Source organism: Onychomys torridus, chromosome 11 (genome assembly GCF_903995425.1).
Source record: "Onychomys torridus chromosome 11, mOncTor1.1, whole genome shotgun sequence".
Taxonomy (NCBI): domain Eukaryota; kingdom Metazoa; phylum Chordata; class Mammalia; order Rodentia; family Cricetidae; genus Onychomys; species Onychomys torridus.
In genome coordinates this window covers 73,962,094-73,986,920 of record NC_050453.1, presented here as the reverse complement: position 1 = coordinate 73,986,920, position 24,827 = coordinate 73,962,094, and the positions used below count along the sequence as shown (strand labels likewise).

The following is a 24,827-nucleotide window of genomic DNA, read 5'->3' as shown; positions in this document are numbered from 1 at the left end:
TTGACAAATATCAGAAGCTGATAGGTGTAATGAGGCTGCCTGGCTGTGGCCCTTAAGCACCTGTGCAGAGGGCAGAGCTTCTGGGAAGGAAAAGTACACAACTTCATTCAAAGCCTAAATATTTCTCCCATCCCTTTAGCACAATTGAAGGCAGTTGTTCTCAACCTGTGGGATGCAACCCATTTGAGGGTCTAATGACCCTTTCACAGGGGTCATCTAAGACCATCTCAAAACAGAAATATTTACATTAAAATTCATAACTATCAAAATTACAGTTATAAGGTGATAATGAAAATAATTTTATGGTTGGAGTCACCACAACACAAGGAACTATATTAAAAGATCACAGTGTTAGGAAGGTTGAGAGCCATTGCCTTAAGATGAGCCCACCTTTCAGAGGGGTGATTCCTTAGCCAGGCAATTGATCAGGCTAGCTGTAATCTTAGGTCTCTAGGCCAATACTTCCATGCTATTTCCCTTAATGGACCTTTAACACTACTGTAATTCCTGCATATATTTGTGACATTGAATAAAGTAATCAGGTCACCTGATAATCAAACTCATATCCTGTGGTTGGTCTGGACTGTCATCTTGGGAGGATTGATAAGTGCCTAGTAGATTAGTATGGCACACATCTGGGGGTATCTGTGAAGGCCTTTCTGGAGAGAAATTACCTGGCAAAGGACCCCTCCTGAATGCAAGTGGAATAGAATAAAGAGAAAAAAGACCCCCCTCCCCCCTTACCACAGGAACCCTCTCTGCTCTCTGGTCACTGTGGCATGAACTACTGTGTTCCACCTCATCCATCATCATAACTGGTACTGAAATCTCTGGTACTGAGCCAGAAGAAACCTTTTGGTTCAAGTTGTTTCTATCGTACTTGATTACTCCGTCGGAAGAGTAACTAGTAGAGAAAGTTGGTACCAGGGAAGTGGAGCTGTTGCTGACACTTTAACTGACTGTGGTTGAGAAGAACTGACTGGAAGGAAGATGTAGAGAAGCCGACTCTAGAACGCTTGGGAGTCTGCTGACAGAACTCCTGGCAGGGAGCCAGTGAGAATGGGTGAGCCTGTGGCTGGGAACAGGGCGCTACTGAGAACTGGAGACTAGAGGCCATTTGTGTTATGTTGCTTAGATTCTGTCTATGCTCTAAGTCTATGGGAGGCTGGATTGATTGGTAATAGACAAGTTAATCTGGAGCAGGATATTTGAAGGCAGCCCATTATCCCAGCTTTGGAATGGGCGTTCCTGGCTGCTTCTAACTAGTTTTATAGTGAGAACTGGAGGCAAGAGAGCAGAGATTAGATAAAGAATTTGGTCAGAAAAGGATGGTGTTCAAAGTTAAGGCTTAATATGGTGTTTGAAGAGATTAGGCTCTTAAAAAGAACCCAGGAGGGCGTGGATGCTCTGTTGAGAGACAGTGCATTGAGGATGCATGAAGCCTGGGTTCTGTCCCAACACTGCATAAAAACAAACTGGGCATGCTGGCCCAGCCTGTAACCTCAGCACTGGTGGTGGTGGTGAGATGGACAGGAGGAGTCAGAAGTTCAAGGACATGCTTGACTACATCGTGAGTTGAGCTCAAGGTCAGGCTAGGATACTTGAGACTGTCTTAAAAAAAAAGCCAAGTATCTTGCACCTGGACAGTAGAAAAGGTACTTTGAGCCTATGGAATCAGTGAGCCCCCACTCATCACAACTACCAGGATACAGGGATGCAAACTAATTGGAAAGACTTTCCCTTGAGTAGAGAACTAACACGGCACTTACTAAGACGTTCCTTCAGGAGGCCCCTCCATCTGTCGTCAGAGGGGCTCAACTAGTGCTCAGGTTGGAAGCAGACATTGCTGTTGTCCACATGATGCTGGTTTTGCAGGCAAACAAAATGAAAGGGTTGCAGAGTCATAGATGTCAGCCCACCCCGTTGCTACCGGGGCTAAGTCTCTGAGGATCAAAGGATATTCCAAAGATCTGATATGTGGGGTCAACCAGGGGACCCTAGGTGCTTGAGCTCAAGAGTAGTACAAACAGCCTTTTGGCCATGACAGCCATCTTCCAGTAACTCGCCAAAATGACAAACACAAAGGGAAAGAGGAGAGGCACCCGCTACATGTTCTCCAGGCCCTTTAGGAAGCATGGAGTTATTCCTTTGGCCACTTACATGCGAATCTACATGAAAGGTGATATTGTTGACATCAAGGGAATGGGCACTGTTCAAAAAGGAATGCCTCATAAGTGTTACCATGGCAAAACCAGAAGAGTCTACAATGTAGTTGGAGAGCTTGTTTCCATGTGCCACCAAACTCCCATGGTCCCACAACCCACATATAAAATAATCATACAGACACTTATATTATTTAAACTGCTTGGCCATTAGCTCAGGCCTACCATTGTCTAGCTCTTATTCTTATATTTAGCCCATTTCTATTAATCTATACTTTGCCACATGGCTCGTGGCTTACCAGTACCTTACATCTTGTCATGGCGGCGGCTGGCAGTATCCCTCTCCTCAGCCTTCCTGTTCCCAGCATTCTCCTCTTCCTTGTCCCGCCTACCCTATCCTTTCTGCCTGGCTACTGGCCAATCAGCACTTTATTTATTTTAACCAATCAGAGCAACACATTTGACATACAGAACATCCCACAGCACTACAATGTCACCCAGCATGCTGTGGGCATCATTGCAAATAAGTAAGTTAAGGGCAAGATTCTCGCCAAGAGAATTAACGTGCATATTGAGCACATCAAGCACTCTAAGAGCCGAGACAGCTTCCTGAAGCGCGTGAAGGAGAAGGACCAGAAGAAAAAGGAATCCAAGGAGAAGTGCACTTGGGTTCAGCTGAAGCACCAGCCCGCCCCACCCAGAGAAGCAAACTTTGTGGGGACTAACGGGAAGGAGCCTGAGCTGCTGGAGCCCATTCCATATGAATTCATGGCCTAATGTACAAAAAGAAATAAAAGACTTGGACTGTAAAGGGCTTTTCTTACGTTGAAAAAAAAAAAGAGTAGTACAAACAAGCACTTCTCATTTTTGTTATGAAAGCAAGCAAAACATGAGGTGATGTTTACAGTTAGCTTAAGAAAATACGTCATGGGAATACATTTGGCATTGTGTTTTATCATCTTTGGTCACGTGAAAAGAGTCAAGAGTATTCCTCCCAGGCCTTTGCCTTTCCCACAGAGAGAATGTGGGCATGCCAGATATTCCCTTCATGTACTTGCTCCCAAGTACATTCACTTATCATAGTTTGTACAGTTCTTTTCTAGAAGGTCACCTTGTGGGAAGAATGTTCTGCACTTTGCCCCATCCATAGTTCTCAGTAAGTTCACCCCTTCCTTGCACAGACTCTCACAATAGAAGCCTCTACCCAGATTTCAAAGGAGAGTCTGGGAGACTAGGCAATGTGTAACATTGTTAGAGTCCTTGCAGGCAGCTCCTTAGAGGACAGTGCATGAAAGTGTCTGTGAGAGTAAAATCTAGGATGAATGTTGTGGAGACCCCAGGGTGTTGGTGATGTCAGGAAGTTGGGATGTCTCCTGAGGAAAGTATTGGGCAGGGTGGAGCCAGCCCAAGAGAGGCTTGGTGGTTTGCAAATGGCAAGACCATGGGGGCTGATTTTTCCAAGCCCTGGCACAGCTCTATGAGCTCTGGGTACTGGTCATGGAGCTACAGGATTTAATATTTGCCCTGCCAGGTTTCAGTCTTGCTTTGGGTAGATCCTTCCTGGATTCTTTACTTTGAAAATGGGACTGTTTTTTATAGGTACTTGGGACTGTATACCTTGATGTTAGCAAAGCACACAGCTAAGTGTTTGCCCCAGTCTTGGGAAACTGGACTAGAGCTTTGGATCATTGGGGTTGGGGAGGGATTGAATCTTACAGTATAAGGAGATGTGTTGGAATGTCAGGTTGACAAGGGATGGATTTGGGATGATTAATCTTGAGATTATTAAAGCCTACTTCTAGGTGTGTCTGCAAAGACCCTTCCAGAGAGGACTAAGAGACAGTGACCTTCCTTGAATGTGGGTGACACCATCCTGTGGCCTGGGTCCCAGATTGAAAAAAGGAAAAAGGAGCAAGCCCATGAATGACTACAGGCATTCTCTTCCCCGACCGCTGTCCCACAGTAGTGTGAGCTGTTCTGCTCTGCCGGACCTCCCTCACCATAATGGACCGGAACCTCCTTTGAGTTTTTTGTGTGTCCTTTTTGGTCACAGTGAAGCAAAAGTAACTAACAAAAATATTATGTGTGTAGTGCTCAGATATGAAATATTTGAAAAGGGGTAGGCATTTCTTCCAAAGATTTGGGGAAGGAGGAAAACAGTAACATATGCTTCCAACTGTTGCTTTGCTCAACTTTATTTTTCTTTCAAGACAGATTGGAGTAGTAAGTAGAGTGATAGTTGGGGAAAATTCTAGAAAGCAATAAGAGGACCGGAAGGAGAGAGGGTATTGAAGCACAGATGGCGAAAATAAGAGAATGGGAGTCAGGGAGCATGAATTAGGTCTCGTCTTTCTCTGTTGCAGAGCCGCCACAAGGTCTGCACTAGCAGTGAGCCTGGTTTTGTAGAATAATGGAAAGAAAAGCAAGTATGACTCCAAAGTTAAGAGTATAGTATGGAAAGATTATCTGATGTGAAGGAGAGATGCTGCCTACTATCCTGCCCCAGGCCCAAGCCTTTTTGCTGAGGGTAGACTGGTGGGGCCTGGAACAAAGGGTATCATGGTGCCACCCACTCACTCCCCAGAGCTCACTCTACCTCCTGCTGTTGTAAAAGCAGACTTACAGGTGAAATTCCCCATAGCTTTTTTTCTGATCTACCTTCCCTCTTCTGTTTGTTTATTTACTTATTTATTTTTGAGACAGACTCTCACTATGTATCCTTGGCTGGGTGGCCTAGAGCTTGTTATGCAGACCAGGCTGGCCTCAAACAGAGATCCACTGCCTACCTCTGCCTCCTGAGTGCTGGCATTAGAGGCATGCACTGTCATGCCCAGTCAACCATCTTTTTACTTTTAAAAGAAATGTCCATCCATCCTCTTGGACTCAGCCCAAGTTCTAAGATCTGCCAAACTCTGGGAGACTAAAATAAATTTGACTGAAGTGTCTTTGAGCTTTCTGTTGGATCACTCAGCAATTATTCCATGAGCATTTGCCTTACTTTCTTAACTGGCTTTTGGAACATTTGAGTTTGCACATATCCTGTGTGTAGTTTACAAAGACAAAAACATTCCCAGGGAATGACTAGACTCTTGGAAAGTGTTACAACTGGAAAAAACAGATTATTTGGGCACAATTCCCATATCTTGGATCAAAATAGAGAATGCACCTGAGCCTTCTAGAATAAGGCTGGTGTTGGATTTTCTCTATGTAGATCATTAATTATACATTAATTTTTAAATCTCCAAATTAAATAGTTTTTATTTGCATATGTAGCAATGTATTGCTTTTTAGTACATTACATTTCAGAATAAAGACCTTATGAAACATCTTGTTATTATTAAGTTAGAATATTTGGGAATATAACCCCCCCACTCCCCACCCCTTTTTCATTTAAAGACAGTCTCATATAGCCCAGACTGGCCTGGGATTTGAATTCCTGATCCTCCTGCATTGTCCTGAGGGGGATATTCCATATTTTTGGGTAACATAATTCAAAATAGAATTTTAGCGATGTGTATACAACTCATGTTCAAAAACAGAAGTGATGTAGCTTCTTGAAAGTTTTTTTTTTCCTGTGGTTAATTGTGACATTCAAATAGTTTTCTCTCAAGACCCAAAAAAGCCAAGGCATTGCCAGCTGTGAGTTTATCCTGAATAAAAGAGAGAGAGAAGTTTTACTTTAAAGCATGATTGGCTTGATAAAGCATTCATTAGATTACTTTTTTTACATTTGTGTGTGTGTGTGTGTGTGTGTGTGTGTGTGTGTGTGTGTGTGTTCTCATGCAGAGGATTTATGCATTTAAGTTATACTGGGCCCATTTTAAGACACTAAGATTCTTTTATTTTTAACAGTCTAGCGATGTCAGAAGATTGAGTCAAATGAAAGTTGTAGGCAAATGAAGTACAATGGGCTCTCTGTTCAGCTCAGGAAGAAGACAGGTTCAAGGCACGTACCTTTGTTGCTTCGTCGAATTCTCCCATGGACTCTATCAACTTCCCGGGCTCCTGCTCACCTAGTGGAAAGGGGTAATCAGTTCCCAGAATGACTTTATCCTAAAAGGAGAAAATACAATTTTATTCGTAAATATGAGAATATTAAAGATCCTTCTGTACACTTAATTTGCTTATCATATACACCGGTCTGGTAAAACAAGAAATTCCTTCCTAATTTAATAGAAACACATGTGCTCTAAAATGTTAAAGATTCAAAGGTTCAGTTTTCATTTTGCTATTTTTTTGTCCCAGCAGGTGTCACTATTTGGTCTTCTAAGAATTGTAAATCCACTTCCAGTCTTACTTCTGCGTAGGCGTGTATACAAGTGTGGAAGCCAGAACACAATCTTTGGTGTCTCAGTCCTGAGGTGCTTGCTGTCCACCTTGGTTTTTGAAACAAGGTCTGTCACTGTCCTGGAATTCATTAAGTATGCTCATCTGGCTAGCCTGTGATCCCCAGGGCCACCTGTCTCTGCCTTCCTAGTGCTTGGAATACAGATGTGTACCATCACACCTGGATCTTTTTAATATGGGTTCTGGGAATCAGTCCTAAGTAAGTATGCTTGTATGATGAGCACTTAATTGAATGGGCTATTCTACACCTCAGCCCATTTATTTTCTTAGTAATTGAAATACAGAATACTGAAATATAAGAAATGGGTATTTACTTGATAAAATATATGGATATATTCAGATGAAATCAAATATTCTACCTTTCTTATAATGACACATCACAAGTGACCCTGTAAGACAGTAGAGCTGGAAGAAAAGTTTGGGGCTAAATGGTAGTCTAGCTCCTCACAGCTTTGTAAATAATTCCTTTGTTAACGTCTTTTGAGCTTTCCCAAAATGCACTGTGGCATCCTTTCTGCCGAGCTAAGTGAGCCACAGTCCCTTCCAGTCACAGCAAGCTGTTCGCTGACTTGAATGGGTTGATTCCTCTGGTTGCAATGCCCTAGTCATCTCCAACTCTGTGCGTGCGTGCGTGCGTGCGTGCGTGCGTGCGTGCGTGCGTGCGTGTGTGTGTGTGTGTGAGATGGTGTTTGGGGGTGGCGATGGAGTACCATATGTGTGAAAATGTTGGTGGAGAGACCAGAAGATGGTGTCAGAGCCACTGGTGTTGGAGTTAGAAGTAGTTGTGAGCTGCCTGATGTGGGTGGGTGCTGGGAACTGAACTTGGCCTTCTGGAAGTGCAGCAAGTGCTCTCTCTCTCTCTCTCTCTCTCTCTCTCTCTCTCTCTCTCTCTCTGTTTTTTGAGACAGGGTTTCTCTGTGTAGCTTTGCGCCTTTCCTGGATCTCGCTCTGTAGCCCATGCTGGCCTCGAACTCACAGAAACCCGCCTGCCTCTGCCTCCGGAGTGCTGGGATTAAAGGTGTGCGCCACCACCGCCCAGCCTATATATTTACTTTAGTATTTGTACTTTGAGAATAATACTTTTATAAGTTCACCAGTACTATGCAGTGTTTGATACAGGCCTACATTGTGTAATGATAAAATCAAGTCTTTTGGCTATCCATCAACTAATCATTTATTGCTTCTTTGAGGTGAAATAATTCTTCCACACCTATTTTGAAACAAACGAGAAATTTCTGGCTAGAGTCACCTTATGGTTCAGGGGAAATCCAGAACTAGTCTTTCTTTTTAACTCTAACTTTGTTCCAGCCTCTTCTCTATTGCCCACCCCTCTCAGCCTTTGGCAAACATAGTTCTGTGCTGTTTCTACAAAGCTGACTTCTGTAGATTCCACATATGTTCAATCATGTAGTATTTCTCTCCTGGAGCCTGCTTCATTTCATTAATGTTCTCTAGGTCTATCTGTATGTATATATATATATGTATATATGTATGTATGTATGTATGTATGTATGTATGTATGTATGTGTGCTATATGCAGATTTATGTGTATGTGTGGGTACACATGCCTATGTGCACAGGTAGAGGCCAGATGAAGATGCCAGGTGTCCTGTTATGGCATTTTCTACCTTATTCCCATGAGACAGGGTCTCTCACCAAGCCTAGGTTGACAGGAAGCAAGCTTCAGGGATTTTCCAGTACCTGTCTCCTACAGGGCTGGGGTTATAGTCAGCCTCAGCTTTTTACATGAGTGCTTAGGATTTGAACTCAGGTCTTCATACTTGCACAGAAAGTGCTCTTACTGCTGAACCATCTCCCCCACTAACCATGTTATATACTCTAAATGAAGGTCCCTCAATACAGTGAATGTCATAAATGACAAACCCACAGCTCGAATTGTATTAAATGGGAAAAAAATGAAAAGATTTTTCTTTAAGATATGGAGGGTCTGGGAATTTAGCTCAGTGGTAGAGTGCTTGCCTAGCAAGCTCAAGGTCCTGGGTTCAGTCCTCAGCTCCGACAAAAAAAAAAAGTACAAAAAAAAAAGATATGGAACAAACAATGCTATGCTTACCTTTAATTCCAGCACTTGAGAGACAGAGGCAGGCAGATCTCTGAGTTTGAGGCCAGCCTGGTCTACAGAGCAAGAGCAAGTTCCAGAACAGCCAGAGCTACACAGAGAAATCCTGTCTGGAAAAACAAAGCAAACAAAACAAAACAAAACAAAACAAGAGAGATGTGGAACAAGACAAAGATTGTTCACTTTTACCACTTATCAACAGAGTCCTGGACTGTCTACCCACAGCACCTAGGCAGGAAGAAGGAGGAAGGGCAATTCACACTGGACAAGAGGAGTGAAACTGTCTCTCTTTGCAGATGATATGATCCTGTGTATAGAGAGCCCTACAAGCTCCACAACTCTTTAGAATTAACTAAAGAATTCAGTGAAGTTGCAGGCTACAGTATCAATGTGAAGAAATCAGCGGTATGGGTACACAACAGCAGCAAAGCTGTCTGGGACAGGAAGCCCACTTAGACTAGTTACAGCACAATACTACTATACTTGGGAATAAATTAGCCAAGGAGGTGAAAAGTCTCTGTAATGGAAACTATACTGATGAAAGAAATCAAGGGCACAATAAATGGAAAGATACCCTGTGTAAACGGGTTAGAAGAATTCATATTGGTAAAATGGCCACACTACCCAAAGCAATTCAGATTCAATCCAGCCCCTCTCAAAATAGCAGTGACATTTTTGTTTGTTTGTTTTTGAGACAGGGCTTCTCTGTGCAGCAGCCCTGCTGTCCTGGAACTCTCTTTGTAGACCAGCTGCCTCTGCCTCTCCAGTGCTGAGATTAAAGGCATGTGCCACCACACTGGGCAGCAATGGCATTTTTTATGGAAAGAGAAAAGCAATTTATAATTTCTATGGAACCACAAAAGACCCTAAATGGTCATAGTAGTCTTGAACCAAAAAGACAAAACAGGAGTGAGCACCTTGGTTTTAAAGTATGTTGCAAAGCCACAGTCACCCACACAATATGCTATTAGCATACAAACAAGTACTCAGGCAAATAGATTAGACTAGAAGTAAATTGCAGCCATTGAGCTTAAACAAAACCAGGTGGTGTTTCCATACTGAAGAAAGGACCATCCTTGATGATTTGTGTGTGTGTGTGTGTGTGTGTGTGTGTGTGTGTGTGTGTGTGCTTATATTTTCATCTCAAAGAAGAATGGAGTGTTTTCAGTAGCAATGTGGATGGAACTAGAATCATCATCTTAAGTGAAACAGGCTATCACAGAGAGGTAAGTGCCAGCACTCATGTGTCATCTATAAAATAGTTGAGCTTATAGAAGTTGAGAGTAGAGTGTTCGTCACCAGAGACTGTAAGAACAGGAACAAGAGCGGGGGTGGGGGAAGTTGATTAATGGAAAAGGGACAAGAAGTTCTGATGTATGCCAGCTGGAGTGTTGTATGCCTGTAATCATGCCTTAAGAGGCAGGCAGATTGGGTGTTCAAAGCCAGCCTGGGTCATATAGTAAGTTAACCTGGGCTACGAAGTGAGACCCTGTCTCCAGAAGCAATGACCAACCCACCAGCTAAAGAACCCCAGAAGATCTGGTATGTTACACAGTGGAATAATGGTACATAATAATAATGTTCTGTATATTTCAAAAAGCAAGAAGAAATGACTTGTAATGTTTAACCATAGAGGTATGCTTGAGTAGACATGTTTAACCTGATAGAAGCATTATATACCATTTACACATACATCAAAAATCATACCAGATATATGTGTACTCTCTCTCTATATATATATACATAGACACACACACACACACACACACACAGAGTTTTCAAAATAACTTCAAACTTAAAAAAATACTTCAATTGATAATATACATTGGAGGAAATGGCCATTTAAAGAATAGAAATTTAACCTGGGTGTTGGTGGCACACACTTTTAATTCCAGCACTGAGGAGGCAGAGGCAGGTGGATCTCTGTGAATTGAGGCCAGCCTGGTCTACAGAGTGAGATCTTGTGTCATGTATGTGTATGTATATATATATATTTGATGGCTAGGGAGATAGGTCAGAGAGTGCTTATTGCCCAATCATGAGGAACTGAGTCAAATCCCCAGTACCCCAACTGAACATGTTTGTGCATGTGCCTATAATCCTACTGCTGTGTGAGGCCAGAGTCAGGAGGAGTGTTGGGGGCTTCCTGGCTGCCAGCCTAGCTCCAGATTCGGTGAGAGACTTTGTCTTAAGAGAACAAAACAGAGTGATAGGGTAGAACCCATGATGTCCAACACATACACACACACACACACACACACACACACACACCACCACCACCACCACCACCACCACCACCACCACCACCACCACCACATTTTCAAAGTCCATGATTGACTATCAACTTTTAGATTTCTGTATTCATTTGTATATGAAGCCAAGCAAATACACCTGCTGCGGAAGCCCTAAAGACACACAGTTATGTCTCCTCACATCTGTGCCAACAGCTGATCCTGTTCTAACACTCTGCTTGGTATGCACCAGGGGTTCATCTCCTCTTCTTGCTAAAGCTGTTTACATTTCCAACATACAACATGATTTTAGAGTCCCATGCTTATACTACACTCATCAGCTCCATCAGCATGAGGATGAAATCCAGGCATTAATTTTCTAATTAGGAACTCTTCCCTTCCCAGCATGCTGGCATTCTCAGATATAAATATGCTTTAGGAAGCAGTCTGTCCTGTTTTAATTTGGAAAAAGCAAAGGCGTCTAAAGCAGAAGTGAAAAGCAGTCTTCCAGTCTTCTGCAGTTCATCACTCCTGATTATCTCCCTGGTTTCCTTTGTGTGTGTGTGTGTGTGTGTGTGTGTGTGTGTGTGTGTGTGTGTGTGTGTGGTGTGTTCGTGTGTGTGTTCAGAGGATAGTGTCAGGGACCAGTCCTTCTTGACTTCCCCTTATTTCAGACAGGGTCTTTCTGTTGTTTTTCTGCTGCATATGCCAGGCTAGCTGGCCCTTGGGCTTCTAAGAGCATTGGGATTAAAGATGTTCACACTGTGTATCTACTAGCTCTTAAATGGGTTCTGAGCTTTACCCACTGAGCCATCTCATTTTCTCAGTCCCTTGGGTTGATTTTTTAAAAAAAATTTTAAATTCTACCACAGACCAGCAAACTCATGGTTTGAAATGTTTAAATTATTATTTCAACTTGCTCTCAACTTCTTTCTATAGAAGGATCTATATCTGCTTGTAACTTTCTAAGTTTTGAACTTTCCTTACCTATTATCCAGATGCATGCCTTTTACTGGGAACTGCCTTAGTCACTGTTCTGTTGCTGTGCAGAGACGCATGGCCAACACTTAGAAAGCATTCAACTGGGGCTGGCTTACAGCTTCAGAGGTTAGTTCATCATCATCATGGTGGGGAGCAGACAGACATAGACCGGGGAAGTAACTGAGAGATACATCCTGATCTGAAGAGAGAGAGAGAGAGAGAGAGAGAGAGAGAGAGAGAGAGAGAGAGAGAGAGCTTGGGCGCTTGGTGTGGCTTTTGAAACCTCAAAGCTTGCCACCAGTGGCACACTTCCTCCAACAAGGCCACACTCCCTGAGCCTTCTAATCCTTTCAAACATTTCTCCTCCCTGGTGACTAAACATTCACATATATGAGCCCATGGGGACCATTGCTATTCAATCAACACAGTAACTCTTGATTGTCTCCAGCTTGATAGCAATTTTATAAATTTATTGCTTTTGAAATTGCTCTAAATCTGGGCTATCATCCTTAATTCCTTAGATTTTTTTTCTTTTTAAATCCATCATTCTTAGATTCTTTCATTTTGAAATAAATCCATTAATAATAATTATCTAGCCATTATTTTTCTTATGATGTGACTCTGCCCATAATAATTCTTTGAACTAGCCACGCAGTGGTGGTGCATGCCCTTAATCCCAGCACTTGGGAGGCAGAGCCAGGCAGATCTCTGTGAGTTCAAGGCCAGCCTGGTCGACAGAGCGAGTTCCAGGACAGGCACCAAAACTACACAGAGAAACCTGGTCTCGAAAAACAAAACAAAACAAAAAACAAAAAACTTCTTTGAATTGGAAGTGGACTTGTAAAAAACTCTTCTTTTGAGATGGTTGGAATATAACTTTGACACACATGCTTATAATCAACTTGAATATTGCTTTAGTAAAAGTGTGAATGAGTTGAAGGAACAATTTCTTGAATGGGTGTGGGGCTGGAGAGATGGCTAAGTGGTTGTAAGCTTGTATTATTCATGCAGAGGAACTGAGTTCAGTTCCCAGCTGTACCAGGAATCTTAAAAGGTCTTATTAATAAAAACAAACCTGGAGCCAGGTACTGGGGTGAATGCTGAAAGATCAGAGAAGCAGAACAAGCCACAGCTAATCTCACCTTGCCAACTTCTCAGCCAGTCCTGTTTCCTCAAACTGGAAGCCTCTGAGTCCTCATCCAGATGGATCTCAGCTGAACTGCTGCTAAAAGACTAAAAGCTTAACCAGACCTCTAAGTTCCTGGTCCTCACGCCTTATATACTTTCTGCTTCCTGCCATCACTTCCTGGGATTAAAGGCATGTGCCTTTGCCAAGCAAGACATGAGATCTCAAGTGCTGGGATTAAAGGTGTATGTCACCATGCCTGGTTGTTTCCAGTGTGGCTTTGAACTCACAGAGATCCATCTGGATCTCTGCTTCCAGAAGGCTAGTATTAAAGTTGTGTATGCCACCATTTTTCTGGCCTCTATGTCTATCCAGTGGCTGTTCTGTTCTCTGAGCCCAGATAAGTTTATTAGGGTGCACAATATATTGAGGAACACAGTATCACCACACCCAGCATCCATCTCAGGCTGCTCACAATGGCTTGTAACTCCAGCTCCTGGGGAATCTGACTTCTAACCACTGTAGAATGTGCCACTCATGTGCACATAACCACATCCCCATATATATACACATATACAATAAAAACCCAACATCTTTTTTAATGTTTGAATATATGAAAGAAGGAACCCTGATGTAATTAGTCCTGAAATATTAGGTACAAGAAAGTAGGCACAAGAGAACTAGAAATAGAAGTCTTGTTAATGTGGAGCTCTTGTTTTGAGGGAAAGGAGACTGCAGCAGGGAGGAAGTAAGGGAAAGAGACTCCTCAAGATTTGTGTGGTTCTGCAGGAAGGAGAGCACACACCCCATCAGTTGATAACCTCTCTACTTGGTAGATGCTTAATAAATTCTCGAATAAAAATACTTTGAAAAATTGCTGCTTCTTCACTCATCATGATGGTTAATATCGATCATCAATTTGACAGCATCTAGAATCACCTAGATGACAAACCTCTGGGCATGTCTGTGAGGGAGTTTCTAGGTTGTGTTAATTGATGTGAGAAGACTCACTCTGATGGTGGACATTACTATTCCATGAGCTGAATGAAATGGAAAAAGCCAGTTGAACACCAGCATCCATCTCTTCCTGCTTTCTCACTGTAGATGCCATGAGACTAGCTGCCGTCTGCTCCTACAACAATGCCTCCCTGATTATGATACATGATACTCTTGAACTGTGAGCTGAAATAAACCCTTTCTTTCTTAAGTTATTTTTGTCAAACATTTTATAACAAGAAGAAAAGTAACCAATTCACCTATTATCTTGTAGCTGCAATTTTCCTATGTGTTAAATGAATCATAAGGAAGAATCTGGGGTGGAGGAAGCCTAAGCATGGCCTTGCATGGACAGTTGTTCTGCTGTCAACTGGCCTGAGCTCCCTGGGATGTACAGACGGGGTCACATTCTTATCACACCTGCTCCCAGCTGCCTCCAAATTGAATTTTGAAGAGTCTATTCCCTGGGGATCTACTAAGGTTATGAACCAGTTTCTGAAGATATATGTCTGAATGTGCTAATGTGGCATTTCACATCTACTGTATTTTAGAAAGCCCCCTTTAAAGGTTCTGTGACAGCCAGCTGTGGTAGCACAGACCTGTAAACTGAGGCACTTGGGAGTGAGTATGAGACAGAAAGTATGAGGTAGGCAATGCTGATCTGTTTAAGAGTGGAAAAATTAAGCTGAGCATAAGCAAGCAAGTGAGCATGCTCACATTTGTATCTCGCTGCTCTCCACTGTGAATGTGATGTGACCAGCTGCTTCAAGCTCCTAACTTGACTTCTCCACAATGATGAATGGTAACCTGGAATTATAAGCTGAAAGAAACCCTGCTATCCCCTCTGCTGCTTCTTTTCAGGGTGTTTTATCACATCAACAGAGATGAAACTGGAACAGTCACACCCAACTGCCACGTGCTAGAACTAGGACGTCCTCTCATTGCCCACAACGTCTTGAGGGAGACTTAGAAGCGTCTCAGGAGGCTTATAAGGTGTCAAAACAGGGTTTCCCTCTCTTGTACTCCAGTGCATCGGAAGACATCATTTGTCCAAGTTATTTGGAGATGGAAGTATTCAAATAAGTGTAAATGTCAAGTTAGGTGAGGGTTGGGCAGGAAACCCCTTTTGTCTCCAGTCATTTTAGAAGTGTTTCTATCAATATGTCACAGTCTACTGCCTGCCACAGTCCTGGAACTAGTAAAATCCTTCTTTGATGACGAAGAATCTTTTTAGTGATGTCATATCACTGAGTTTGGATTTCCAGAATCTCCGTAAAGCCAGATTTGGTAGCATATGTCCATGGTCCCAGCACATGTATAGCAAGAGAGGGTAAGTGGAGACAGGAGAACCCTGGGAAGATGGTGGGCCTCGTGGATGCAGCAGTGATAAGACTGTCTCTAAACAGGTGGATGGAGAGGACTGACACCAGAAGTTGTCTTTTGATGTCCAAGAACCACGCCCCCCCCCTAACACACACCTTGGACGAAGACATGCAGGCTTAAGTACATTTGCAGACATTCTTAGACTCAGAGAAGTAAGAAAATGTATTGTTGGGCATTTTTTCTTACTTGTCTTTTGTTTTGATTTTCTTTCTTTCTTTCTTTTTTTTTATAAAGAGAGAGAGAAAAGAAACAAAGCTGGGTGGGTAGGGAAGCAGGGAGGATCTATGAGGTGCTCGGGAAGAAGAAAATGGCCAGAATATATTGTCTGAAAATATTTTTTTTAATGAAATAAAAAAGAAAATGTATTATATCTACCCAACAAAAACAGGTTATATAAAGCTATCTGAGGCCAGAAAATGATGATAATTCATGAGAAATTATAAGTAAAAATCTAAAGGCCAACCACTGATGAAGTAGTTGAGGGACACTCCCAGAAAATAAAAGTTCAAAGGGTCGTTCTGATTTGGGGATTGTTTTCAAAGGGGAATCTGCTGATGTGACTGTAACTAGAATTGGGGAGCATTACTATTTTAAAGAGAATAATGAAAATAGCTTCTAAGTCCTGGATCTCCTGGCCTGTGAGGGCACAGAAAACTTGAGGTTTTCATGCCCAAATTATAGTCATTCAAGCTGTCACAGTGTGAAGACAAGATACTAGACCCATTACCTTTCCTGGGAGCCCTGCTCAGGATGTACACACACGTGCCCACTACCCGCTGTACCCACTGGGGTCACCGTGAACTTGCTGTGATTTTCTTCTTTAGCCAGTGTGCATTGTCTCAGGTACTATTTCAAGGTGGGAATAGCATCCCCCATTGCTGGTCGTATCATTCAGAGGGTGAGCTTTGAATGTGACAATGGTGTTTTCCTCGTGTTTTCATTTCCAAGAATACTAGAGGACTCTGTTCAATGGGGCACTGTTCAGAGTGGCCCTTTGCCCAGCTCCCTGTCTCTTCCCCTCTTCTGTTGTTAACAGTTCAGGACCCACAGTTATCTTCAGGGTCTCTCCTTTGCGCTTTCCTGCTTATATACTTGCTCCCATTTTCAGTATTTCCAGATACTTTTAGAAAATTCTATGGGGCTGGAGAGATGGCTCAGCAGTTAAAAGCACCGACTGCTCTTCCACAGGGATTATTCCTGGCACCCACATGCTAGCTCACAACTGTCCGTAACTCCAGGATCCAACACCCCCACACAGACATACATATAGGCAAAACACCAATAAAATGGACATAAATAAATAATGAAAAAGAAAATTCTACCCCCCCCCCCCATGAAATTGGAAACTCACACAGACATATATACAGGCAAAACACCAACAAAACAGAAATAAATAAATTTTTAAAAGACCGCCCTCCCCATCCTGGGTGAAATTGCAAACCTTCTACAGATACCTTGTACAATAAGATGGAACTGAAATGTGGTTGTTCTGTGCTCCTTAGTCATCTACTATACTCTCCAGTCCTGTGTGCTGACATCCAACCAAGTGTGCATTGAAAATACTTGAAACAATCTCTCACCCACGCTCCTGCTCCTGCGTGTAGCCCTTCACCCCTAAGAACCCTAACAAAGATCACTGGCTCACCAAAAAGGGGGAGAAGAGTGGGGGTTGGGGATGTTGCTTGTTATTTTTGTCAACCTGACACAAACCTAGACATACCTGGGAAACTTTGATTGAGGCGTTGCCTGCCTCAGATTGGCCTGTGGGCATTGTGTTAATGGATGTTAGAGGGCCCAGCCGCTGTGGGCGGGGCCATCCCTGGCCAGGTGGGTTGTGTGGTGTAAGAAAGGTACTGAGTAAGCTGGGGCAGGGGGACACAAACCAGTGAGCAGTGCTCCTCCTTGGTGTCTGCTTTCGTTCCTGTCTCCAGGTCCCTGCATTGAGCTTCTGTCCTAGTACAGAATATGCTCTAACCTGTCAGCCAAATAACCCTTTCCTCACCCAGTCATGGTTGAGAATGGTGTTCATCACAGCGACAGAAAGCAAACTAAAAACTAAAACAGGAGGAAGAGAGCGTGATGGGAGTAAATGTGATCAGAGCACAGCATATAGACGTGTGAATATGTCCTAGTGACTCGATGAGAAAATACTTTGGAAAGTAGCTTTTGTTTTTAGCATGCAGAAGCTGTCTCCCTTTACTTATCTCCTAAGCAACATAATAAACACCAAGTAGACACCACTCACTTTGTATTCTGATTGTAAGGGATCTAGAGCATTTAGCACAGTGTGTATCAGTTATGTACAAAAACTATACCACTTAATATAAAACAAGTGGGCATCTGAAAGTTTTGGAATCTTTTGGGGTCCTGGAATCGGTTCTCTTTGTACCAAGAAGCATTAGTATATATTTCAGATGTTTTACTAACTCGAACTTTCCTTTTCCCTCAAAAGTGTCTAACCTGTCAAGTAGCAGGCTGCTGGTCTAGCCTGCTGCTTTCCACAAGCCATCGAAATGGGACTCTGGCTTACCTTTCCTATGACATCTGTCAACAGCTTCAGAGACCGAGGATCATGAACTAGGGAGTCTGTGTAGAAGGAGCCAAGGTATTTCCTGGGGTCAGATGAATTGTCCTGGGCACAGAGATCTGGGCGCATGTTGAATCCATGGGAGATTCTTCCTATTGTGAAGGGGAAGGCACCACCTGCAAGGAGGCAGAGGCAGGAGGATTGCAAGTTCAAAGACTAACTGCTTGGCCTCCAGAGTGAGTTTAAGGCCAACCTGGGAAACTAGTGAGAGACTGTCTCAAAATAAACTTAAGGGGCTGGAGAAAGAGCTTGGCAGGTTCTGGTTGTTACAGAAGACCTCTGGTACCCAGCACCCATGACAGGAGGCTCACAATTACCTGTAACTAACTCCAGTGGTTCTGACATCCTCCTCCGGTCTCAGAAAGCACCTGTGCACTAATGGCATACATTCAGACACACACACACACACACACACACACACACACACACACACACACACACACATCAACAACAATAATCTTTTTTAAAAATTGAAAAGGGCGTCGGGCAGCAGTGGTGCACGCCTTTAATCCCAGCAGAGCCAGACGAATCTCTGTGAGTTTGAGGCCAGCCTGGTCTACAGAGCGAGTTCCAGGACAGGCTCCAAAACTACACAGAGAAACCTGGTCTCGAAAAACAAAACAAAACAAACCAAACCAAACCAAAACAAAACACCCAAACAAACAAAATTCAAAAGGGCTTGGGTATAGCTTGGCATAGAGGCTCTAGAGTCAATGCTCAGTAGCACTAAAAATAAATGAGGAATAAACAAACAAACAGATAAATAAATGAAAAATGGCTGGGGAGAGAATTCATTTGGTAAACGACTGTGCAGTGACATGTGAGGACTTTGAAAGTCAGACGTATGTGAAACAGCCAGGCTTCCACCTGTAATCCCAGCTCTGGGGAGGTGGAGACAGAAGGATCCCTGGGCTTGCTAGCTAATCAGTCTAGCCAGATTGATGAGCTCCAGATTTAGTGAGGGATGCTGTCTTAAAAAATAAATAAATAAAAAGGTGGGTGGCACCCAAGGAACAATACCCAACATTGGCCTCCTTGTCCTTGGGCTCCACATGCATCCACATCCACATGCATGCACAAACAAACATGCTAAATACACACATGAAAGAAGAGACCAGAACCATTTCTGTCCTTCAAGCATTGTCCTTTGTCCTTTCCTTGCCCATGAATGTACAGAGGAAAGGTCACATGAGGACCCAGGAGAAGGCCACCATCTATGTGCTAGGAGGAAAGCCCTCACCAGAAACCAGCCCTGTCAGCTCTACAGTCTCCAATTTCTAGCCTCCAGAACTATGAGAAAATGTTGCTTTAAGTCACCCTGTCTGTGGCATTTTCTTAGGCCAGTCTGAGCTGATACGAATAGGGTCTCACCTCCATGCGCAAAACACACTTTGAGTTTGGGAAACTTCTCAAACACCCCACCCATGATCATGGAGCAAATGGCCATGGTGGTCTCTGATGGCATTCCTAGAAGAGGAAATGGGTTACGTGATTCACGGGCTTGTTAACTTAAGCAAAAAGCTTAGTGACAGTGGCTACAGAGCAATAGCTAAGTTGGGGACTTGTCCGTGATGTGAAACATGGGGCCCCTCTGCCCAGAAATGATTCAAATGTATCCAGGGCATTACTTAGCTAAGAAGAATCATCCAAAGGTTCCCATTTGCTGTTTCAAGGAGAGGGGTCTAAGAGAGAGAACTGGCAAAGGGCTTGGCTTTGGAGCCAAGCACTGGAGGTGGTTTAGCTTGGGATTTCTGTTTGGTTTGGGGTTATAAGCACCTCCCCTTGTAATGATGCGCTCGGCAGCCCAATCCCTTCCCTTGAACATGCTATGCAAACACACATGCACACCTCTCCAAACAATAAACCTAGCACCCTCAGATCCCGTAGGCCCCCAATCTGCATCAGATTACATATACTCTCTCCTCTCTGAATGACGTTAAGTTTCCCCAGCCTTGTAACAATCAAATTTAGGTCATTTCTATTCAATTGTATTCCCAGCATATCCAGCTAGGAAGAATAAAAGGACCTATCTGGCCTGAATGAGCTTGGGGTGCATATACAGTAAGGCAAAACTGTCTTCTAGTAGCTCTATTAATCATCTTATGCCTACATATAACTGGGCAGGTATATAATTAAAATAAAATGTATTATGAGAAGTGACATTCATAATAAGTGTTAGGTCCCAAACCCTAAAAGGCAGCCATTGACTATGTTTGAAGATGAGTCTGGCCTCACTCAGCTCAGGTTGGACACAGAATTGCTGGCAGATGGATACAAGCTCACAAGAGGCCAAGAAAAGCCATTTCCCTTGTCTCTTTCCACCCCAGGCAAATGGGGGCATCTAGTTACATACCAAAGCCTACACTAACCTTCAGGCTCCTTCAGTCCCTTTTAACATGTAGCTAAGATGAGCTTCAAAGCCACCAGGCTCTTCTGGATCTAGACCCCTAGGCCGTTCCAGCTTAAATGTGTTTCCTCCCCAAACTCTGTAGCTACCTGCTTCCTTTAAAACCCACCACTCCCCCACTCCTCACCCTGGCCTTCCTCTCTGCTCCTCTTTGCCTCCTGGGAGGTAGCTGTGGCAACTTTGGACTCCCCAAAATGCTTCTGGCTATTCTCTCTACCACACTAGAGTTATGTGGCAGGTTCATATTTACCATGGATCAGTCCAGTTCAGTGGTTTCAATGCACCCTTACTTACAGTAAGAAAATAAACACACGACCCAATCTAACAAACAAAACAGAGAACTAGACTGTGGGTCTCAACAGTGTATCTACCGTCTGTACTATCTGTTCACTCCTGATAACGTTATTCTGCAAATCTCCATGAGTCCTTATCTTCAGCTCTTCGGACAAGGGGCCAAGAAGCTGGAACCCCCTGGCCTGGCTCTGACTCCTAGTAACACTGATGGTCCTTCTGTTTTCTTCTCAGTGCTGAGGACCGAACCCAGGTCCTTGTGCTTGCTAGACAAGTGCTCTGCCACTGAGCCGAGTCCCTAACCTCTCTCCTTTCAGTTCTGGATGCCTAGGGTTAGGCTTCTGGGCAGAATGACAGCTCTTGGGATGTTCCGCCCTTGGCCTGGGAGCAGTTGTTTGGTGTTCTTGCCTGTGTTTCTTCATGGAGGATGTGCTTTCCTGTGTAGTTTTGTAAATAACGATCTCAGGAAAGTTCCTGGTTATGACTTCACATTGGGGGTATTCAGCAAACATTAGTCAGCTCTCTCATCTCTATTTCCTCATCTGTGAACTTAGGGCAGTTGTAAGGTCCAAATTCTGCCAGATAGACAAAAGCCAACTTTCCTCAGGAACTTGTGAAGCTGTTCCCCTCTACCAAAGGAACCATTTCATTGTCAGAAAGGACAAATGGTCATCTGTGGTGCCTATTAGTATACCAAGGCACACGCTGGCCTCCAGGCTCCCTCAGTATCACAAGTACCTGTTACACATTTCAGAGTCCATGCTGCCATCCTGGCTCTTCTCACTCCCTCCTACCCTGAACTTGCCCCAGCTCAGAAACTCCTCTCCCCTCAACCATACCTTGGAGCCACCATGCCTTCAGTTCATACAGCAGTGAAGGTTGGTTCCTAGCAATGGGTTATTTTTAGGGTTCTGTGATAGTATCTGGTACATCATTACAGCTCACTAAATGTTAACGATTACTATTAATCCTGCCAAATCTCTGCTGCCTCTTGGAGCTGAGGCTGAAAATTTTCTTCAATGCTTCATACTCCTAGAAGCAGCAGTTGGCTCATGTTGGATGCTTTAACCCGCAAGGAGCTGACAAAGTTGGAGAAACTGAGTCTTCGAGTGATTGTTCATTAGCCAGAATGTACAGTTAACAGGAGAAATTGCAATCAGGTAGATCTGTTAAATTGCACTTAGCTGAGTAAAAGCCTATTCATGGCAGTTGCTATTACTCTCAATTTAATCCCACTTTCTTCCGCTGGCAGAACGGAGTCCCATGGATAATTGGCAAAACCCAAGAGTTGAAGCTATGTTCCCGACCCCAGTCCAGCACAAACCTACGAGCCAAGGCAGCCAGTATTTGGCCATTCGACCATCCATCTGCATATCCCAGGGATGCACGAACAGAGAACAGTTCAGCCTCTCAGCTGCCTTCAATAGAGCAACGAGAAAGAAGGTTATTTGGGGACACCACTTTTATATATACATGTATATATATATGTATATATATGTATATATATATATATATATATATATATATATATATATATAATTCTACATTGATCTGAGCAAATAGGCTCAAATACTTTGAAGTTCCCTCTTGATCAGTATAGAAGATTCCTTGACCAATTATTACTGCTTGAACTCTCAGAATTAACCATGGGTTGATGAATATAACATATTGCTTGGCGAAAGAAATGACAGGAAACATCCACCACTCAATGGTGTGTGTGTGTGTGTGTGTGTGTGAGAGAGAGAGAGAGAGAGAGAGAGAGAGAGAGAGAGAGAGAGAGAGAGAGAGAGAGAGACAGAGAGAGAGACAGAGAGAGACAGAGAGAGAGAGACAGAGACAGAGAGACAGAGAGAGACAGAGAGAGACAGAGAGAGAGACAGAGACAGACAGACAGACAGACAGACAGACAGACAGACACACACACACACACACACACACACACACACACACACAGAGGGTCTTTCACTGGCCTGAAGCTCACTGATTTGTCTAGGTTGAGTGGCAGTGAGCACCAGGAATCCATCTGTCTCTCTTTCTCCAGTGCCGAGTTTGTGAGTGTATACCAACATGCTCAGCTTTTTTACATGGATTCTGGAGACTGAATTCAAGGTCTTGGACTTCCAAGGCAAGCACTTTATTGACTGAAAATCTCTTCAGCCCCAACTCAAACATTTTGATGAACTTCACGTGCAGGGGAATTTTCCCTACTGGTGTCTGCACAGTGTACTCCTTCAGGATGACTGGGAGGGTATCCTTGGAGCCAGGGAAGGAGGGCTCCCTCCTTTTCCCCTCTTAGAAACCTGGAGCTACAGAAAGTGAGGAAATGAGAGCCAGGCATGTTTGTGTACACCTGTCAATGCAAGTTCAAAGCCAGCCTGAGCTATATAGGGAATGCCAGGACAGGTACTAGTGCACAGACAGACCCCATATCAAACAAACAAACAAGTAAGTACGTAAGTAAATAAATAAGTAAATAAATAAATAAATTCAGGAAAATGATGAGATAGGGATTATGCCCTTACAGATAGAATGAGGTAGGCTGGTCTGATCTAAGTCGTGAAGACAGTTGGATCCAATAGTGATGGGGTGTCTGGGTCTGTGGGAACTCTCACTGTTCCTGGACCCCAGTGAGTCTCTCAGCACTCTCCCATGAATGAAAGGAATTTACTAAAGAGAGAAGTCTCAGTGCCATAAGCTTTTGAAGGTACAGAATCGAACTGCTCCCTGATCATGAATACAAGCTGGAAAGAGAATACTGACTTCTTAGGATGCCATAGGCTTGCCTAAAGCACCTGATCACGGCACCTTGTGAGAGCTGACCTCTGGGGTCAGATGGCTAACTCAGCAGTTGAGAGAACGGACTGCTTCTCCAGAGATCTCCAGTTAAATTCCCAGCAACCACATGGTGGCTCACAACCACCTATAGTGGGATCTGATGCCCTCTTCTGGCATAAGGGTGCACATACAGATAGAGCACTCATATACATAAAATAAATAAATAAATCTAAAAAAAAAAAAAGGAATGAGATCTGACCTCTCATTAGGATAAGACTTGATCGAATTCTAATTAACATGAAAAAGAATTTCCTTCTATGTGTGGGGCATGACAGAGAACACAAAACCTCATACTCTGAAGATCATAGCTAACATTCATGGAGCACTTAATACCAATGCTGCTATCAGAATTTTACAGCTATTAGGCTGAGCACACAACTGTGCAAGCATGAGGACCAGAGTTCAGATCCCCAGAACCCACGGAAAAGCTGGGCACAGCAGCATCTATTTGTAACTCGAGTGCTGGGGGCTGGAGACAGGAGCATCTCTGGAGCCCACTGGCCTGCTGGTTTAGTGGGGTCAACAAGCTCCAAGTTCAGTGAAACACCTTGTCTCTGAAAATGAGGTGAAAGGCTGGTGAGGTGGCTTAGCGGCTAAGAGGCACTGTGGCTGCTCTTCCAGAGGATCAGCGTTTGGTTCCCAGCACCCACAGGATGGCTCACAGTGGTCCATAACACCAACCCCAGAAGATCTGAAGCCCTCTTCTGGCCTTGGAGGACACTACACACATGTGGTGTACAGACATACATGCAGGCAAAACACTGATATATATATATAAAATAAAATTTAAAATAAGGTGAAGAGCAACTGAGGAAGACATTGGATGTCAGCATCTGACCTTCACACAGACACACAGACACACACACACAGACACACACACAGACACACACACACACACAGACACATACACACACAAGGATTTTACAACTACTAACAATTTTAATCATTTATAAGGCATGCACTCTGTGTGTTACACATGTTCAGACATGTGTACTCATGCCTGCCTCCATAAGGAGAAGAGAGAAACCACGTAACTTAGTCAGGTCTTGGCATCAGATGATTGGTAGAGTCAGGTGGTCAGGCACTAATATTCTGCTTGCCTCACACCAGCCATGAAATAATTTTGTACCTGAGTGTATGTTACTAGGTTTATTCACTTAGAAGAGAGGTCTATGGGAAAGGGGCGGGGGCATTGGGATGCTGCGGAGTGCCGGGACTCTCTTGAAATGACAGCACACGACAGCATTTAACTTGGCTGTCAGTTCTTCTCCTTTGTTTGAGCATGGTGTTGACGCAAGCTAGAGAGGAGCTGGGCAGGCCAGCCTTGCTAACCAAACAAATAAGATTGTCAGACCGAGGGGACACTGCAGGTCAACTCTGGTCCCTCAGAGACTGGCATGT

The 24,827-nt window shown here is 43.6% G+C and overlaps 2 protein-coding genes across 2 annotated transcripts in view; one reads left to right on the top strand and one right to left on the bottom strand.

The window, feature by feature from the left end:
* The first annotated feature begins 2,070 nt into the window (after positions 1-2,070).
* LOC118592906 (60S ribosomal protein L21-like) lies at positions 2,071-2,939 on the top strand. Its single transcript, XM_036201989.1, has 2 exons — positions 2,071-2,268; positions 2,748-2,939. Exons 1-2 carry the CDS (start codon positions 2,071-2,073, stop codon positions 2,937-2,939), a joined length of 390 nt encoding a protein of 129 aa, XP_036057882.1.
* Positions 2,940-4,843: 1,904 nt separating this feature from the next.
* The window catches only part of Acmsd (aminocarboxymuconate semialdehyde decarboxylase), a 66,751-nt gene continuing 46,767 nt past the window's right edge, over positions 4,844-24,827 (bottom strand). The window contains exons 6-10 of the mRNA XM_036201867.1: positions 21,916-22,009; positions 19,265-19,360; positions 17,837-18,009; positions 6,117-6,215; positions 4,844-5,812 (exon numbers count right to left, since the gene is read on the bottom strand). Coding sequence (XP_036057760.1) covers positions 5,741-5,812; positions 6,117-6,215; positions 17,837-18,009; positions 19,265-19,360; positions 21,916-22,009 — 534 coding nt within the window. The 3' untranslated portion in view covers positions 4,844-5,740. The remainder of the gene's footprint in view (positions 5,813-6,116; positions 6,216-17,836; positions 18,010-19,264; positions 19,361-21,915; positions 22,010-24,827) is intronic.

Excerpts from the sequence above, each read along its gene's own strand:
- LOC118592906 (XM_036201989.1), top strand. The coding sequence starts at position 2,071 with ATGACAAACACAAAGGGAAAGAGGAGAGGCACCCGCTACATGTTCTCC. Across the intron at positions 2,269-2,747 it reads AAACCAGAAGAGTCTACAAT|CACTCTAAGAGCCGAGACAG; the intron begins GTAGTTGGAGAG and ends GAGCACATCAAG.